The sequence below is a fragment of the Saccostrea cucullata genome, unplaced genomic scaffold (genome assembly GCF_032062105.1).
Source record: "Saccostrea cucullata isolate Sc308-1 unplaced genomic scaffold, CSIRO_AGI_Scuc_v1 ctg2989, whole genome shotgun sequence".
Lineage (NCBI taxonomy): Eukaryota > Metazoa > Mollusca > Bivalvia > Ostreida > Ostreidae > Saccostrea > Saccostrea cuccullata.
Window position 1 is genome coordinate 3,498 of NW_026934912.1, and position 21,409 is coordinate 24,906.

The 21,409-nt window shown below is 33.7% G+C and overlaps 1 protein-coding gene across 1 annotated transcript; it reads left to right on the plus strand.

Annotated features, from left to right (window-relative positions):
• Positions 1 to 3,000: 3,000 nt before the first annotated feature.
• LOC134241533 (fibrinogen-like protein 1) lies at positions 3,001 to 17,666 on the plus strand. The gene is made up of 6 exons (XM_062723570.1): positions 3,001 to 3,085; positions 3,213 to 3,371; positions 4,564 to 4,703; positions 4,956 to 5,052; positions 7,069 to 7,233; positions 17,382 to 17,666. Exons 3-6 carry the CDS (start codon positions 4,677 to 4,679, stop codon positions 17,624 to 17,626), a joined length of 534 nt encoding a protein of 177 aa, XP_062579554.1. The 5' UTR covers positions 3,001 to 3,085; positions 3,213 to 3,371; positions 4,564 to 4,676; the 3' UTR covers positions 17,627 to 17,666.
• Positions 17,667 to 21,409: the final 3,743 nt, after the last annotated feature.

Genomic DNA, 21,409 nt, shown 5'->3' on the forward strand with positions numbered 1-21,409 from the left:
AAGAGTGTTCAAAAATTTCTTAGGTAAGTAACTCTGTGTACTAAATTGATAATCCCACATCTTAGGTAACCGTACAGTGCTCTGGGAGTGTGTAAACTTCTTCCTTTTGCTTCAAAGAACATAAACAGGGGCGTACTGGGGCATATACTGGGGTTTACCGTAGTTGTCTGTAGGAAACAGTAGCCATACAGTGGCATACTGTAGGCGTATCGGGGCCTACTGTATGTAACTGTGGCATGCTGGGAATACATACAGTGGCATACAGAGATTTACTGTATATACAGAGCTAGCATACCGTAGCATACTGTAGATATACCGTAGATTACTGTGAAAATGCTGTAGGATACAGAGAAAGACAGTGGATTTTCATACGGACAGGGGTTTTAAAAGCCAGTAGTGTGACCAACTAAAAGTTCATTTATCAACTCTTCAACATTGTTGTTCATTTCTTAAGAAAACGACAACCAACCTACCCTCAATTCCCGGCCTTCACCTGCCAGTGCCCGTAACACCATATCTATGATGACCACTAGAAAGGTTTTCTTATGTACATGTGTTATCAATTCTGTATCTCCGTACATTATACACGTTTAAATGTCCAAGTAATCCGTGAACTGTAGAAGTAGTTGCTTCTCCTAAAAGTCCATTCGTAGATTTCAGAATACTCAAATAAAGGAAATAGGGATAACCATCATGGATTTAAACAACAGTGACCTCTATTCACTTATATTGTGTTGTGTTTGATTACATTTCCTGGGGGTAAATGCCATGTACTTTATAGAAATAATCAATTAAAGAAGCTTAATATTAACACCTTTAAAAAGTATTTTTTCTCAATGTCCAAAAACATTTTGAGAGGGTCGTTAATGAAGCAGCACTCTCTGTTAGTGTTAATACATTTCAAAACAAGGCCCCTATTTACAGGTTGGTCACAAAAGTCAATTGAAATTCAAAATAAGAATATATGTGTATTACGAAATATTAGGATACAAATCTATTGCAGTAGACTAAGAGCAGGGCAAAAGTGAACAAGACACTAAGCTTCTTTTCATTATTATGCAAATCCCAATCCTAATCCGCTAATCAAATGAGGTGAATAAGTAAAAATATATAAACCTTTCCAGGCATATACAAGAGTTGAAAGTAGTGAATATTTCCCAAATATTTAGCTTAATGATTGATGTAAATGTTATTTATTTCATTCCTTTAGATTTGTGACAGTGGTAGTCCAAACATTTTCGGAAAGAGAACAACTGAACGTTGTCTGAGATGTTGCAATTCAGATCTATGTAACCTAGAATGTATGCCTTATGATTATTGCTGACTTTAATTCATATTTCTTTGGAAAGATTTTATCGACGATTGCTCTTTATGAATTTGCAAATGATTATCAATGTACCAGTAAATCTCACTGTGATTACAATGATTAATTTTATGCCGTTAATTAATTATATTTATTTTTTCAAAGAAACTATATTTATTTTAAAAACTAATATTTTCCAAAATGCAGCATTACCCCGGCCGTGCTTTTTTTTTTTTTTTCAAAAGTTACAAAGTCACTCCAAGTATTTTATAGATTAAATAGGTGTTTGCAAAATAAATAAATTAATTAATTAACTAATAAATCAATTCAAAGAATAATTAGATAATTAATTTTAAAAATTAATAGATAGATATTCATTGAAGAAATGATTTATTAATTTTTCATAGTTATTATAGAGTTATTATAAAAAAACACAATAAGTTTCCTAACTAATTAAAAAAAAATACTACTAAGTGTTTAAAAGAGTGTTCAAAAATTTCTTAGGTAAGTAACTCTGTGTACTAAATTGATAATCCCACATCTTAGGTAACCGTACAGTGCTCTGGGAGTGTGTAAACTTCTTCCTTTTGCTTCAAAGAACATAAACAGGGGCGTACTGGGGCATATACTGGGGTTTACCGTAGTTGTCTGTAGGAAACAGTAGCCATACAGTGGCATACTGTAGGCGTATCGGGGCCTACTGTATGTAACTGTGGCATGCTGGGAATACATACAGTGGCATACAGAGATTTACTGTATATACAGAGCTAGCATACCGTAGCATACTGTAGATATACCGTAGATTACTGTGAAAATGCTGTAGGATACAGAGAAAGACAGTGGATTTTCATACGGACAGGGGTTTTAAAAGCCAGTAGTGTGACCAACTAAAAGTTCATTTATCAACTCTTCAACATTGTTGTTCATTTCTTAAGAAAACGACAACCAACCTACCCTCAATTCCCGGCCTTCACCTGCCAGTGCCCGTAACACCATATCTATGATGACCACTAGAAAGGTTTTCTTATGTACATGTGTTATCAATTCTGTATCTCCGTACATTATACACGTTTAAATGTCCAAGTAATCCGTGAACTGTAGAAGTAGTTGCTTCTCCTAAAAGTCCATTCGTAGATTTCAGAATACTCAAATAAAGGAAATAGGGATAACCATCATGGATTTAAACAACAGTGACCTCTATTCACTTATATTGTGTTGTGTTTGATTACATTTCCTGGGGGTAAATGCCATGTACTTTATAGAAATAATCAATTAAAGAAGCTTAATATTAACACCTTTAAAAAGTATTTTTTCTCAATGTCCAAAAACATTTTGAGAGGGTCGTTAATGAAGCAGCACTCTCTGTTAGTGTTAATACATTTCAAAACAAGGCCCCTATTTACAGGTTGGTCACAAAAGTCAATTGAAATTCAAAATAAGAATATATGTGTATTACGAAATATTAGGATACAAATCTATTGCAGTAGACTAAGAGCAGGGCAAAAGTGAACAAGACACTAAGCTTCTTTTCATTATTATGCAAATCCCAATCCTAATCCGCTAATCAAATGAGGTGAATAAGTAAAAATATATAAACCTTTCCAGGCATATACAAGAGTTGAAAGTAGTGAATATTTCCCAAATATTTAGCTTAATGATTGATGTAAATGTTATTTATTTCATTCCTTTAGATTTGTGACAGTGGTAGTCCAAACATTTTCGGAAAGAGAACAACTGAACGTTGTCTGAGATGTTGCAATTCAGATCTATGTAACCTAGAATGTATGCCTTATGATTATTGCTGACTTTAATTCATATTTCTTTGGAAAGATTTTATCGACGATTGCTCTTTATGAATTTGCAAATGATTATCAATGTACCAGTAAATCTCACTGTAACAAAAATATAGGTAATTATTCACCATCAACGACACGAACGAAAACTCTTGCAACGACTACTGCAACAATTCCTTCAACAACGTCTACAGCAACTACTAATAAAACAACTACTACTACAACGACTACTACAACAGCGACTACTATAAAAACAACTACGACAGCACTCAAATGTATACTTATAAATTATATAGTTACCGTACAAATTACTTCCGTAATTATACATGTATAAACTACTACCGCAGTTTTATAGTTAGCGTACAAACTTCTATCGTATTCATATAATTACCGTACAAACTATTACAGTATCCGTAGTTATATAGTTACCATACAAACTAATATCGTAGTTATATAGTTGCCGTTCAAATTCAATTAATCTTTAATTCAAACTTAATTATGTATCTTAATATCCTTGACAAGTAAAAAATATGCGAATACTGTTGGAGGGGTATGTATTAACGATATAACTAAATCTGGATGTCTTTATTATAATGTAAATCTTAATATAGACTCTTAACTTGCACCTTTAATTTCGTGGATAGACTTAACAACTAAAACCAGGAATGTTGCTGTTCCAAAATTAATGATGTAACCACAGTATTATCAGAGGCAAACCGTGTGTTAGATTTGGTATTAATATTGTTAAGTATATATGTAGGGATCACAACTGCAATTTGTACTGGAATGGGTTAACTGACAAATTATTTCGGAACGTGTGCAAAGAGAATCCCTCCCTCTTCTCGGTACATCCATTTTTAGTATGTAAAGAAAGAAAAAAAAATTCCTTCAATAGCGTTTTTTTCATGATAGCATTTCAATTCCTCTGTGTCGATAAGTCAGTGATCTAATATTATAGATTTATTGCATGATAGTGAGGGAAATATGAAGACTTATTCAGCCAAGAAAATGATATTCCCCAAGGGCTCTGCCCGAGGGGAATATGATATTTCTTGGTTGAAGAAATCTTCATGTTTCCCTCACTATCATGCAATGAATTGTTTATTATACCGAAACAAGCAAAACCTTTGAAATAAATAAAAACTTTCAAATTTGCACCGCTCTCAAATTCGCTTTCATTTTTTACGTAAAGTAACTACAAAACCCCTTGTTTAACACATTATCATCAATTTTTTGACGTAAACCAGGCCATTGTGACGTCTACTTCTCTCGTGAGTTTTCAGTCAACGAACGGGAATTATATTGCGAGAAAATACATTAGGTGTTCCGAAGAGGTGGAATATGATGAAAAGCGTGCCGACGGCCGGGAAATATGAAGTTTTACGGCCCAATCACGTGATAACTTAGAACCAATCAGATATCGCGTTGCTTCGAATATTTATAATGAGGTATAATAATATGTTTTAGATTCGTTTCCATTCGATTGCTGGGAAATCCTACATAATGGATATAATATAACGGGCGTATACCAGATTTATCCCTGGGGATCTAGTGGAAAGTCCATAGACGTACTCTGTAACATGGATGTGGACCCAAAAGGATGGACGGTACAGAAGATCTTAACTTGCCTTTTCGCCAACTTTGCTGTTCATATTCAGATAAGCAAAAATTCACTATTGCTGTATCTCAGTTTAGATAGAAAATTGACTTACATGTATATACCTGCACACAGATAAAATTTCATGGAATACACAGCATCATGCAGTTGCCCTCTTTTATCTTTCAAAACGTACATTTTTACATATTGACGAGTTTCAGAAATACGACGTTATTTCTTCATGATATTTTTTCTGTCATAGGTATTTCAATGGCGTCATCCCTTATCTGTGAATTTTTCTAGAGATTGGGAGGAATATAAAAACGGGTTTGGTGATGTACATGGTGAATTCTGGTTAGGTAAGTTTAAGAATGATTGGTGTACTGCTGATCAATTGATTAAGTTGATTTGCAGAGCCATGACATTCATACAAGTTTTCCTTATTAAAACTACTTGGTGCGCTTCTTTTTCTTTCGATGTTAGCCATACTGAAACCATAAAGTAGAAGAATAGCAGAACTCGAACTCGAAACTGCATAAACTTGTATTTTATATCAATAAAAGAATTTAAGTGAAATTGAAATTTAATGCTATTGTATGCTCTTTCAGCAAAACTTTCAGCACCAACCAAACACAACGGACTAACTCTCAGCATTTTGAGAGTAGAGGAAAGAAACATCTTTTAATTGTATCAATTTTTATCTTCAAAAACAAAAGTATGCCCTTGTATTATCCTCATTTCCTACATTCAGCTTAACAATTCTATCTTTATACAAGTCACGTGACAAACAGCTGATACATGAGATATAATGGGTACTGTGTACGGCTCAGCCCTATCCATTACGGATAGCTATATTACATTTTCTACAGTTATTCGATTACTTTGTTACAATTTTGAAAAGAAGTAATACATATTAAAAAGGTGCTTATATCTTATTTTCCATATTGGTCCTTAACTCCGCTGAGTCCTCATCAATGTATTACATGTAAATGAACTCAATACAATTTCAATATTTTTCCTTATATTTCAACCAATTCAAAGGAAACATGAGTAACATTAATAAACCCACCCCATGCAATACGTAAACGCACAGGTTAGAACTCAGTTCCTGTAAATGCATTGAATAATTGCTTTAAACAAAAATATTGAAATAAAAAGATAAATATAAAATATTCAAATCAATCAAATCAAAACAAAAGTCAAAATTAATTAAATTGAGGTAAATTATTGACAAATAAGTAGATGAAACAAGAATATCAGCAGTCTCGTTTAAAGCCACAATTTCGTAAGTTCTTTGGTCGACACAATGACCTAAATGTCAGCAGGTACAATCTATATTTCAGTCAACTGCTGACTGAAATTTTTAATACTAATTGTTTTCGCCATTATTTATATTATACATTAATTGTGTTCGAGGACAACATGCTTTTTGTCGAACCCAAGGACCAAACGGTCTGCCTGAGGCCGTTAGTCTGAAGGCAGACAGTTTGATTCGAGACAAAACGCATTTTGCTCGAGAACTAAGTCAACGAACGTTCTGTTATACCTTTGATTTCAATTTATTATACCTTTTAATTTTTTACATAAAAGTATTTTGAACTGTCTTTCGTAATGAAACATAAAGTCTGTCACTGTTGTACACCAACGAATGAAAATTAGATTTTGTAGGTTTAGAAAGAATGTTCTTTCGTTAAACTTATATTGTCTTCCTGACCTGGTTAAAAGAGATAATTTGTTGCATGTATTTTCACTGTAATGAGAATAACACCGGCAATTATTTAAATTCAATGCATTGAGAACAAATATTCCAGAGAGCTCCGAATGTCAATATTACCTGTAAATCAAAAGCGATTAAAACGTTGAGAAAATTATTTGAAATTTCGTCTGAATATGGATTGTGTTTAGTGTAAAATACATATTATACAGATTAAAAAACATTTTGCTGTTTGAATTGTTTGATTTTGTTGTAATTTATAGTGCAACACTTCGTATGCATCAAAATCATTTTGCTGTGGATTTGATTTGCTATATTGCAACTATCTTGACGTACTTCAACTATGGTAGGGATTTTCCCGAGAAACATTTGAATTTTCCAACTAGGGTTCCTTGAATTGCATACATGTACAGATGGATCATCAGTTTTGGTATTTTATGGGACAATATTGCCAATGTTTATTTTATGTTTTTTGAAATTTCTAGGTAACTCCTGGATTCTACAGATTTTTTTGATAAAATATTTCGTTTATTAAAAGTTTTATTGATAAAACACGCAGAATTGATTTAATGAAGGATAGAAACCCTTTGATATGATGGGCAATATATGAACATTACTTACATGAATACACGATACAAATATTGTTCTTTTTATTCTAAAGGAAATGAGATCCTTCATCGTTTGACAACACCACACAGAACGCTATTTCATATTGGTGTATCAAGCGTTAATGGGAGTTCGTGGTATGAAAGATGTGACAACATGAAAATAGCATCCGAACTTCAAAAATACACCATTACATTGGGAAAAGCCTCTGGAACGGCTGGTAATCAAACAACTACTTTTAAAGACCATTTTAACTCTAAACCAATTATTATTTGCAAAAAAAAGGAAATAAATGTCATTTTAAATTCCATTCCCTGACGATTTCCATCGCTTACTAAGAAATATTCTACGAAAAAGAGTATTACTATAAAATAATTCACGTTGATATGTACCATATGAATGAAAAGATTAGCGAGACACACATTTAGCAATCTGTCCTTAAAAATTAGTATTTAATCTCATAGAGAAGTAGTTAAAGCGAAATTTTAATAGCACATGAAAAAGAATAACATCATTTAAAATTGTGAATTTATTTTATTTTACCTATCTCAACATTCTCGCCAAGACTGCCAAAATTAAACCCTCACTAAAATCTCTGCATATTCATTATTTATTAATAAAAGAAGGCGCATTAAATTCACAACTGTTTTAAACTTGCAGACAGAAAATGGTTCACAGTAACTGATATCCGATTTTTTCTTCATTCCTGTCCATTTATAAATATATATAAATCCTTATTATTTGTTTAATTTGTAAATTCGCAAGAATGTATCTGCGCATTGAATTCACTTATATTTCTCACTTACGAATATAGTTAATTTACAGTATACAGTTTAAGTGTATCATTGAGGGAGTTAGCAAGATTCCAGTTTCCCAAGACCAGGACTATTTCCCAAGGCGCAGCGCGAGGTCGAGGGGAAGGAATCTTGCTAACTCCCTCAATGATATACTATAACTGATTTATTGTACCGATACAAATTTAAATTGTAAAAATCGCCTTTAAAAAAAATAATCATTTACAGATTCACTAATCATTATTAGTCGCAAATACCAAATTAGAAGACTAATAGAATCATTCATTACTACGAGTGTGGGATAGTGAAATTCCACCAAGGGGACAGGATTTACGGTCTAGGACGAGGCTTTAGACAGTGAATCTTGTCCCCGAGGTTGAATTTCACTTTCCCACACGAGTATGTAACGAGTGTAATGAATGATTATTTTTCTCGCATTATTTGATCCAAAATAATGGCATGTCATTGACGTCGCCATAAGTCTAAAAATATATTCTTTTAATTTAATTCCATCTAATTAAATCTAATTAAAAATCTGAATACACCATCGCAAAAAGCGTACCTGAAAAATGATTCAGACGTAGTGTAAACAAAAATAAAATGAATTTCAGTTCGTATAAATTAATTAGAAAGCTAAAAACGGGGAATAGAAAAACTTATCTATCCGATAACGCACAAATTCATTTTAGAAGAATCATTCCGCGATCTAAAAATAGTGCCATTTAAAAAGTGAAAATACATCAATAATTTGAATGAACATAAGTTTATTTTAATAAATTAAATGACAACATTTTAAGAATATTTGGTAATTTTTTTTTTAACTTTGTTACAATTTCTTTATATAAAGACGGAATGTTTACGTTATCGTGCGCGGCGTAGTAATACACAGTGTGAGACAGAAAAGTCTCACACTGCTGTCTCACACCGGACAAGTCAATCTAACACTGGTGATTTTGCAAAAAAGTTATTTCCTAATTCTGATGCAATCATTGCTTTTTTGTTTTTTGTTTACGTCTTATTTTGTTGCGTTATGTTATATGAAATACGTCACGAAGCATTGCGTTTTTGCGTTGCATTATTCTGATCTCATAATGAAAAGTTATAACCGCAAATTAGCATGACTAGCTTTCGACCGAGGGATTAGCCAAAAAAAAAAACAACTAACGCATAGGGATTAGCCGATTCACTGCGATTTCTAGGGAATTGTTCAGATATAATCAATTAATTTTATGTAAGAAAAAATCAGTAGAGGTATAATAACAAGAGCAAAGCTTGTTGCAAAGCAACGAATAGGTCTTCCGTCCTGTTTTGACCAAAAGAGACGTCAACAAAAGAAAGCAATGAGCTAAGTCATCTCCAGTCCTTTATCATTTCAATTTTGCATGAAAACCTAAATAAAAAAGCTATTTTTGGCTACTTTCGGTTTGACTGGAAGTGATGTCGACGGACGGGAGATTAAGTTTAATGCTTCCTGTGACATATGTTACCCAAAAACTTGTCAAGAGCGGCAAAAATATGCATTTTCTGACGACTTCCGGTTTGACCGGAAGTGACGTCGCCGGACGCAATTTGACGATTTCAATAGATGAAGCTTGACATTTTGAACTACTTTGCTTCTTGGACGTATCACAAATTCTCAATACTTTTTGAGATATCTGGAAAAAACTTTTGGCCCCTCTAGATCCCTTGATTTAGGGGTCAGCCCTTTTTTCGATATATCATTTGAAAGATCTTTTAATTCTGCACGAATTTTATTCTATATTTTTAACAAAATATTTTAGTTTAGAAAATAAAAAGCAAAATATGTGTAAATTTTCGCTCTTTTAGGCGTTCTAATTTTTGACCCCTATATAGCACCATTTTGAATAAAGAAATCGAAAAACAAAAACCGATGTGCACAACTTCAATCTTTCTATTATCTAAAATCAGTAGAATTTCTGCTCCAGCTATAGCCGTCTCTGAGCCTTTGTCTGGAAACGAAAGCCTATAAATTTTCGTTTAAAGGGAAATAACTCAAAACCACAAGTGACTTTTTGAAATTTTTGACAGCATTCTGATAGAATTTAGTATCTACTAGTACCTCTGAAAATTTGAGCGAAATCAGTTGAGAAATAAGTGAGATATGAGGCTTCAAAGTTGGCGTCTAGGAAGTAGAAGAAAAAAAAGAATAACTAGTGCTAATTGTAACGGGAACCGTTACAGATGTTCCCCAAACGCTCCCCAACTCCCTTTTGGTGCCATATTCCATTTAAGCCTTATTAAATAAGACAACATCTGTGCATTTTTGCCTTTAACAACGTTTTCCCAGAGGGATACCAATTATATTCAAATTTTAAAATTGCAGGCGTGCGCATGTGAATGCACGTGCGCAATGATCATATCATCTTGTCTACAATTTTCTATATATTTAAATATACTATATATTAAACCATTTAGTCCAAAAGTATTAAAAATCACTCATTCAAGTGTATTTTTAATTTCACTCGTTCCAAATGCACGCACGGGCATGCACGTGCATGATGACCATACCTTCTTGTAGGAGGCTCTTTTATCTATCTTTATTCTAAATCCCATCCTGTTTGGTTGAAAACCAAGGGAATTATAGCCATTTCAAGTTTCGGCCAATCAGATTGCAGCACACGTGCATGCGCGTGATTTCATGAATTTTTTCTTAATCATATTGTAGGATATCCCAATGTATGAATATGTTTTAAATTTCAAAGCATTTCGTCAAAAAACAAACGAGATATAGCCATTTAAAGTTTCAGCCAATCAGGTTGCAGCACACGTGCATGCGCGTGATTTGTTGAATTTTTTTGTATATCATATTGCAGGATATCCTAATGAAAAACTATGTTTTAAATTCCAAAGCATTTCGTCAAAAAACAAAGGAGATATAGCCACTTAAAGTTTCAGCCAGTCAGATTGCAGCGCACGTGCATGCGCGTGATTTCATGAAATTTTTTCCATACTATATAGTAGGATGTGTTAATTCATGACAAAGTTTAAAATTTCAAAGCATTTCGTCTAAAAACAAAAGAGAAATTGAGATTTTTGTTTCAGCCAATCAGAGCACGTGCATGCGCGTGAGTTCGTGCTAATTTGACAGTGTCATATTATTAACACTTTTAATATATCCTTAAGTAATGAGTTTCAAAGCATTTCATCAAAAAATGTAAAAGTTATAGCCATATTAAGTATATCAGTCATTTCACTCACTTCACGCGCACGCACGTGCAGGCGTATGCGCGCAAAATGACCTTCGTTCCGCACACCTACACTACACACCTATTAACCCTAAAAAGGTTTTAGCTCAGTTGGGTGAACAGTTTCTGAGAACACTCGCGGACAAAAAAGTACCGGAGAACAAATAAGAAAAAAAACTAGATACGATCTCGTTGCGAGCAACGAGTGGGTCTTCCGTTCGATTCTTGATGAGATGAGATCAAATTTTGATTGAGATTCTCATTCTTAAGTAATGATTTTCCATATTCTGTAAAAAGACATTGAACAATAAAGACTTCTAAAATCGACTTTTGGCCCCTCACGGCCCCTAATATTAGGGATCAGCCCTTTTTTCTTCATAACATTTTAAAGCTCTCAGGATTATGAACACTTTTTGTTCAACAACTATTCAGAGATTCTTTTTCGTTTTCGAGTTATTCGCAAAAGAAATATTTAGGGAACAGCCCTTCAACTCCTTAATGGGGACGTTTAGCGAAAAATGAAAGGTTGCATATTGTTCAGAACATCATTTTGAACATCTTTTGTTCAATATTACTTATCAAAATATTTCTCACTTTTGAGATACAAAGCGTCAAAGATTTAGCCTTCTGGCCCCTTGTGGCCCCTAATTATGTAATGTACGACTTTAAAATCATTATATACTGTTGTAGATTGTTGAGATAAACATTTTTACTTCAGTAATGTATTACAAATTATTGACTGTTAAAGAGTTATCGAAAAAAGACTTTTAGCCCCTCTTGGCCCCTAATTTGTGTGTATAGCCCCTTTTTCTGGATTTCATCTTAAAGCTCTTAGGATTTTGAGCACTTTTTGTTCAACAACTATTCAGAGATTCTTTTTCGTTTTCGAGTTATTCGCAAAAGAAATATTTAGGGGCCAACCCTTCAACTCCCTAATGGGGACGTTTAGCGAAAAATGAAAGGTTGCATGTTGTTCAGAACATCATTTTGAACATCTTTTGTTCAATATTACTTATCAAAATATTTCTCACTTTTGAGATACAAAGCGTCAAAGATTTTGCCTTCTGGCCCCTTGTGGCCCCTAATTATGTAATATACGACACAAAAATCATAATATACAGTTGTAGATTGTTGAGATAAACATTTTTACTTCAGTAATGTATTACAAATTATTGACTGTTAAAGAGTTATCGAAAAAAGACTTTTAGCCCCTCTTGGCCCCTAATTTGTGTGTCCAGCCCCTTTTTCTGGATTTCATCTTAAAGCTCTTAGGATTTTGAGCACTTTTTGTTCAACAACTATTCAGAGATTCTTTTTCGTTTTCGAGTTATTCGCAAAAGAAATATTTAGGGGCCAACCCTTCAACTCCCTAATGGGGACGTTTAGCGAAAAATGAAAGGTTGCATATTGTTCAAAACATCATTTTGAACATCTTTTGTTCAATATTACTTATCAAAATATTTCTCACTCTTGAGATATAAAGTGTCAAAGATTTAGCCTTCTGGCCCCTTGTGGCCCCTAATTATGTACCATACGTCATAAAAATTATAATATATAGCTGTAGATTGTTGAGATAAACATTTTTGCTTCAGTATTATATTACAAAATATTAACTGATAAAGAGTTATCGATTAAAGACTTTTGGCCCCTTTCTGCCCCTAATGTGATGAGTCAGCATTTTTTTCTTGATATCATTTGAAAGATCTCGTTGTTCTGCACAAATGATGTTCAGTATGTTCTTACAAAATATTTATACTTTAAAAGATATGATGCAAAATGTCTCCAAAAATCACTCGTGATTCGTGTCCTAAATTTTGACCCCTACCGAGCTTCCATACTAGATACTTCCGGAAACTATCCAAACTCCCAGTAACATGGGGACATGTCCTCTATCATCACTGAAAATTTCAGCGCTCTAGCTCAAGCCGTTTTCGAGAAAATGAACGGACAAGGAGGTCCTCTGAATTTTGATAAAAGGGCGATAACTCTAGACCGGAAGTGATTTTCACAACATCCTTCAGCCGGTATAAACTTCAGATTATCCTACAACATCTCTGAAAATTTGAAGCAAATCCATCCAACCATCTCTGAGAAATCTTCTGCACAAAATTTGTGCAGAAAAAAAGAATAATAATAATAATAAGAAAAGTGAAAAAGAAACATAAGAATAATAGAAGGGTCTTCCGCTGAAGACGGAAGACCCTAATAATAATAACTAGTGCTAATTGTAACGGGGACCGTTACAGATGTTCCCCAAACGCTCCCCAACTCTCTTTTGGTGCCATATTCCCAGTAAGCTTCGTTAAATAGGACAAACTCGATGCATTTGAGACTTTAACAACGTTTACCCAGAAGTGTACAAAGTTCATTCAAATTTTAGCATTGCACGCGTGCGCATGTGAATGCATGTATGACGTCATGGCCATATCATCTTGTCTACACAATCTATATATTTTAATATACTAAATATCTAAATATTAAAGTATTTATTCCAAAAGTATTAAAAAGATACGCTCATTCAAGTGTTTTTTTGATTTTGCTCATTTCACATGCACGCACGTGCATACATGAGCATGGTGACCATATTTTCTTGTAGATGTCCGTTACATCTATCTATGTTCTAAATCTCACCTCGTTTGGTTGAAAACCAAGGGAGTTATAGCTGTTTAAAGTTTCAGCCAATCAGATTGCAGCGCACGTACATGCACGTGTATACATGTGCATGGTGACCATATTTTCTTGTAGTAGTCCAGTATATCTATCTATGTTCCAATTCCCATCCTGTTTGGTTGAAAATCAAGGGAGTTATAGCTATTTAAAGTTTAAGCCAATCAGATTGCAGCGCACGTGCATACACGTGTTTTCATGATAATTGCTACATATCATGTTGTAGGATATCATAATACATGGCAATTTTCAAAATTTCAAAGGATTTCGTCAAAAAACAAGAAAGATATTGAGACTTTAGTTTCAGCCAATCAGAGCAAAGCGCACGTGCATGCGCGTGAGATTTTGCTATTTTGACCATGTCATATTGTCTATGCTTCTAATATATCCTTATATTATAGGTTTCAAAGCATTTCATCAAAAATTTTAAAAGTTACGCCTATATCAATTAAATCAGTCATTTCACATGTTGCACGTGCACGCTCTTGCAAGCAGGTGCTCGCAAAATGACCTTCGTTCCGCAAATCTACATAACATGTCTACTGACCCTAAAAACATTTCACCTTAGTCGGATGTATACTTTACGAGATCATTCCCGGACAAAAAAGTACCCAGGAAGAAGAAGAAGAAGAAGAAGAAAAATAATAATAACTAGAAACGATCTCGTTGCGAGCAACGAGTAGGTCTTCCGTCCGATTCCGAAAAATAACCCATAAAATCGAGCTGAAAATGGATTAAACATATTTTGGACACATTTGAAATTGAAACGGGTCACTAGCGTGAAAATCCAATACGCTTATCGATTACGCTATTGAACAACTACTCTTACTTCACTTATATGTACATATAATTCTGCAACAGTTAATCTGTCTTGGAATTATGAAAGAAGGGTCACTATTCATAATTTCGCGCCAAACGCAACGAGTAAATCTTAGTGAATTTCTCTTGGAATGTTCATTTAAATAGGTGAGATAGCTTCAATCAAATAACAAAAGAGCGTTCTTATCGCCTAAATTTTGAGGTGTGGAAAGTATAACACACACATGAAACATATCGTATATAGGCAAATAACACTAAAGCAGCGAAAAAGCTATTAATTGGTAATTTTTCAATTTTCAATCACGAAAGTTGACTATGCCGATTACTTACACTTTCATGAAAAAGGTGGTATGTTTCACCGACAAAAATGCCTCGATCGCCCTACGAGGGTCAAGAAATAAGATTCTATTATCTTCAAAAACTTGCATTGAGAAAATAAAATGTTTATATAGGTCAATTAAACGGTCTTTGAAAAATTGTTATCTTTAAGAATAAAATATTTTCTTATTGTAACAGTTGTCCTTTCTATTGATTTAATATGACACAAGTGTGCATGGGAAAACAGTGGTCACGTTTTTTACCTACTACATTCTTGAAAAACTATTAATTTTAACTATGATTTAAGCTATGTGTTACCGTTATGCAAAACAAAAGATATAGATATTGTACTTCGTTTGGACATTAATTCTTTTCTATTTCTACTTTGAGAAACAACCAAAACCAATGAAAGAAGACTTGTAAGTAGACCTTGGATAATAAATGTAGTTTGACACCGAATTGCAACGAACCTACGACGTGACAATCCAAGTATCCCTTCACATTTCATTGTTCCTTATGTAACTTTCGTTCAAGCAAACGCTCGGCTGCCTCTGTAAACCCCTATTGCGAAATGTCGGAATTGACAGAGACCGCCGCCATTAAGATCACGCTTCAGACTTTTGAATGTTAATATCTCGAGTTCAAATTCATCAATTTACAAACAAATTATATATTCAGCCTAATGAGAAATGTTTCTATCAACCATACTAATATGATTTGAAAATATTGAAAAACAAAAAAGTTTAAAAATTTGACTTTTTTCTTTGCATGCCGTTACGACAGGAAGTAGAGACGACGTACAAAAGATCGCGTCTTCGATAGTTCTTATCACGATCTATAATTCCTGAAAGTTCCACAGTGATATCTTTAACCGTTCTATAGATTATCCACGAACAAAATGTCAATTTAAAATCAGATAATTGTCCGTAACTTGGCACCAGAAAGGAATTTCCAAAAAATCTCCAGGATATAGTAACTGCAGATAGCAACACATTGTTCCTGCAAATTTCATAAAAATCCATGCAGTAGTCTTCGAGAAATCACGTGCACAAAATTTGATGGTCAGAAATATTATAATTATAATGAACTCAGGCGAGCTCAAACGCCTTTTGCGTTGGAAAGATATAGACTCAAAAAAGCAATTTAGCAATCCTTCCTCTACCTTCACTGAAAATCTCAAGTCAATATCTTCATTCGTTTTTTAGTGATTGCCCGGACAAGCTGACCCTCTTAAAATCAGTAAATCGTCCATATCTCACGACCGGAAGTGACGACGTACTTATAAAAAATTTCCAATAAGGTTCAGACCAATATATATCAGATCTGAAAGTTTCGTGAAAATCGACCAAGCCGTTTCCGAGAACTCGCTTGCACAAAAATCGGTAAGAAAAAAAATAATAATAATAATAATAATAATAATAGGGAAAAAGAAACCGAACGAAAACAATAAGGTCTTCCGTTGGAAACGGAAGACCTTAACTAGATGCGTTCTTGTTGCTAAAGCAACAAGCGGTCTTCCGACCGACTTTTCGTTAGATATCTATGCTGCGTCATCCCATGAAATAGGTTTCAGAATGTATTTTTCCCTTTACATTCATTTACAGCAGTCTCTCAACATATATCATGATTATTACAGAAAAACCTCAAAATATCTTTAAATATAGCTTTCAAAAATCGGCAAAATATTTCATACATGTTATAAAAAGTGAGAAAAGTCATTTACAATTGAAAAATGATAGAAACAAAGAAAAAATTTGGGAACGCCCACGGCGGGATTCGAACCCCCGACAGTGGGACAAAGTTTGGTTCGATCATATCTTTTCAATAAATGCACGCATCAAGATTCTGAATACATATTTAGAATTCTCATAAGACACACTATAAACCCTGTAAATCAAAAAGAAAAATATTGAAAAACAAAAAAGTTGAAAAATGAGACTTTTTGAATTCACTTCCGTTTACGACCGGAAGTGCAGACGACGAAAAATAAAGGTCGTTGCCCATAATGGAGTTCGATGTTCTATCACCTCAGTGAGTTTCACTTTCATATCTTTAGCCGTTCTCGAGAAAAATGCTGGACAAAATGCCTTTTAAAAAAAACAAAAATCCCCAAAAATCGCGAACAAAAGTGAATTTCGAAAAAATAAAAAACACGTCTGGAGATATTCTCATGATGCATCATCCCTGTGAAAATCTTTTAAATCCATCCACGCACAGCTGAGATATCGCTCTAACTATGAAAAAAAGAATAATAATAATAATAATAAAAAACAGACGAATAACAATAAGGTCTTCCGAAGGAAGTCGGAAGACCTTAATAAGAAACAGAGTAAAAACAATATGTTCCCCAACTTCGTTTGGGGAACATAATAAGAAACAGAGTAAAAACAATATGTTCCCAAACTCCGTTTGGGGAACATAATAATCTTTACCAACAGAATCAGTAGAAGGTCTTCCGTTTGAAACGGAAGACCTTAATAACTGATATCCGATATTTGTTAGTAGAACTATATAAAACTTAGTAAAAATATTTAAATCATTATTAATGATTTGCAAATTTGTAGGAGATTCTATTACAAATGCCAGTAGCGTTGGGACTGACGGAACTATGGATGGGATGCCATTCACAACATACGATAGAGACAATGATTTGTATTCCGGAAACTGCGCAGTTGCTTACAGAGGAGGATGGTGGTTCAATCGTTGTTACAGTATCTGTCTGAATTGTCCACGTGACAGTATAGGGTACTACCCACTTGTTCAGAAGTCAGAATTCAATTCATCCATTCTAATGATCACACGAATTTAGCTATATTTCAGGGAACAATTTGGTTGTAATTTTCCCCTTTCATTTTTTATGTGAGTTTTTGTTTTTACATTAAAATAACAATATTTACTGTTGACATTTATTTTTCCTGTTAAGTATGTAATAATATGGTGGCATACTTATGCCAGCCATATATTTTTTTTTTCAAAATAAGATATCTCAGTAAAATCCACCTATGATGTCACTGTTTTGATTAATCTCTCTATTATCTTTTAGGAATGGAGAGTTACATATTACATTAAAAACAAAATTTGTTACGTTCGTATCATCCTTACTGTGTGCCTCTACCGACGAAAGAACTTTATCAAGTTTATTTTCACATAAACTAAAAGAACACTATGGTTTCCAAGGTGAAGATCGAACCCGGTATCTCAACATTTGGAGTCGGGTACTCATTTCCCTGAGCTATCGTAGCAGTTGAAACGGATTGGCTTAGAATAAATTCAGTACAGTTTTCTCGCCTTAATTTCCATAGTATATATGAATTGAATACTAGTATTACTTATATGTATTATTTAAAGGTACTTGGACACAGATTTAAAGTCAATATTTTCTCTATAATATTACGACTTATATATTTTAACAGCATTTCACACAAAAATTAATTAAAAATCTTATTTTATTTGAAAGTTATCAAAACTACAAATTTTTTGGCGGGTTTGATTGACACATCCTTGCACTTTAACAAATTTTAACCATATTCTTAATCCTTAGGAAAAGTGGCAATCTTGTTGTGTATTAATGAGAAATATTAAAACTTTATCCAGAAAAATAATTTTATTCAGAATAGAAATATGAGAAAGCAAAACTCCTTCACAAGTATCGTCATTCCGAACTGAGAGCTGCGTACAGAGTTTAGCAAATCGAGCACACTCATGTTATGTACACAGTTTTTGTAAACAGGGCACGAGTTCTGTTATTGTTTATGTTTACAATTCACCGGGTGCGTTCAATCGTCACACTCTGCTTACCACAACTGCACGGACTGACAATATATTGTGTTTGTTTTGCTTTCGAACATGTCCACTCTGAATTTTCTGGATTAAAGTATTAATATTTTTCATTTATACAAAACGAGATTGCCACTTTTCCTAGGGATTAGGAATAAAATTAATTTGTGAAAGTGCAAGGATGTATCAATCAAACCAGCCAAAAAATTTGAAATTTTAATATCTTTTTTATGAAATAATATTTTCAATTAATTTTTGTATGAAATGCTCTTAAAATATATAAGTCGTAATATTATAGAGAAAATAATAACTTCAAATCTGTGTTCAAGTACCTTTAAAGAACAAGACTAGTTCTGTATCTTAGATATACAAATTTGGTGGCGACGAGTGCGTAGCAAGATTTTTAACTACATTTGAACGATAGTTACATAGAACCTGTCGAGTTTTCTTAATGATTTGTGATACGATCAATCAAAGAAAATAGCTCCGCCTACTCTATAACTTTGCAGTATCCAAACTTCCGCCACCGTTATGTTGATGAGGCCCCAATGGTGAGTACGAATCTGCAGTATATATGTTTATTTCAGATTCCCTATAAATCAAACAAACAATATGGATGTTACTTTGCTTGTTTAATATGGCGCTTCTGGCCTCGGTGATAATTTGCTGGGTTTACCACATGGCTGCCCCACAATCAACAATCAATACAACAAATGTGACCACCCAAATCGGGCGGATCATGCACTGGGTAGGTCACAAGTGCATGAACGTCACCAATTCAATAATCAATCAAATTCAATCAATCAATTATAATCAATCAGACAATCAATCAATCAATCAATTCAAATATCAATCAAGTCAATTACTTGTTAGTCAATCAATTATTAATCAATCAATCAATTCAAATATCAATCAAGTCAACAAACAATGGAATGAGCGTAAGAATATGTGTTGCACTCGTCCAATTGCGTTGAGGTGCGACGGTATACGCCACTTGCAAGGGCCACGACTACTCGTGTCTACTACGACTAATCATGGAACTGCAACCGCCACCAATGGGGTGCCAAGAACCATGGTGACGGCGGCAGTACCTCAACGCAAATGGTCACCGTCGACCAGGGCCTGCTCATTCATCAGTACAAACTTACAGGAAAGGAAATTACACGTTTTGAAAAATGGAGTCGAGGGCTTGTCAGTATAAGACAATTTCATTTACTCTATATAAACACTGTTGATACTTACCGGCTCTGTATTTTTTAATTGGTTACCTGTATAAATTACCTAACAGGCTATCCTTCTTTTTATTACTTTCAAATCATTTGAACACCTCTTACCATGTTTCCTTGCGTGTCAAATATAGAACTTAGAAAAAAAAATTTTTGCAAGTGTTGCTCATAGTTGTTCTTAAAGTTTTCTACTGAACATACCCAAATGGCATACCCAAATTGGAAAAGGAAACGATACTGTCACCTTTAAGCTTAAGGTACTAAAATACTTTAAATAATAACAATGTGTTTCCCAATACAACTCCCGAAAATATCCTTTTATATACCTATTTGTATAAATTAAGACCCTACTTCACCATTTATGAACCAACTATCATTAGTAAAAAAAGAAAATAGAATACCAGTAAAGAATGTAAAAATATGTAAAGACATTGTAATAATATTATAAATGCATAAATGATATACTTTTGAAGCCAGCTCTTCTCAAAACTAAATAACCTCATCCTCCCCTGTTGCAATTTGATTGGAAATGTGCAGCAGTTGCTTCCCTAATTGAAGTAAACGAGATTAAATATTTTATCCTACAAAAATGACAAATGTATATTATAAACTATTTAATACCATATATTTACATTTGCAAATGTTTTCTTCTACTGAAAGCAATGTGTATCTATAACTGTATAAATACCGGTACGGGGTCAAGAGGTCATAGATGTGCGTAAGGATAAACGTTCGACGTAATTTCTCAGCGACGTCATAAAGGGTCGACGCGCGTTCAGTTGATTACATAAATGCCGTTGAGTTTGAAAAACAATGCATTTCACACGTTAAAAGTCACAATCATGCAAATATAAAGTATGAATAAGTCACAAATGTAAATATAAGTAATAAGGTATCATTTTAAAACATCTATCGGGCTATAAATACGGGTCGGTACGAGATTAAATTCATCATAAAGCCCTTCGGGCTTTATGGAATTTAATCTCGTGACCGACCCGTATTTATATCCCGATAGATGTTTAAAAATGATACCTTATTTCTTAAATACATGAAGGTATGAGCACCCCCTGCCCTGTTGACCTGTCACATACACCGTGTGCTCCTTATCAACGGTAAAAAGCGGGAAATTCCTGTCACAGTTCGGTGTAAAAGTGATGCTACAACAATAAGTATATAAAAAAACCTTATTCCTCTTAATTACATGTATATATTGTATTGGCAAACAAAGTCATTGCATGGGCCAAACATGTCATAGCTTTTGTGACTTTGCATGTTTTTCTCTTTTTGAAAACAACATAAAATAAGTTATAATCTGATTAAAATATAAAGATCCCGACTCAAAATTCATTCAAGCAATACAAATCTGGAGCAGACCAAATACACAAGAGATGGGGTGAGGTTTCATTTAAATTTACGCGTTATTTTGTATTTTACCTTGTATTACATGTAATTTATCTTTTTATCAATTTATTGTAGCCTCATGTAAAACCTACGATGTTAGTTGCATGGTCTGGACAGGGGGGGGGGGGTCAGACATTAAAAAGGAGGGTGTTTATAAATGGAAGCATTCAAATAGAACATTCCAGTTC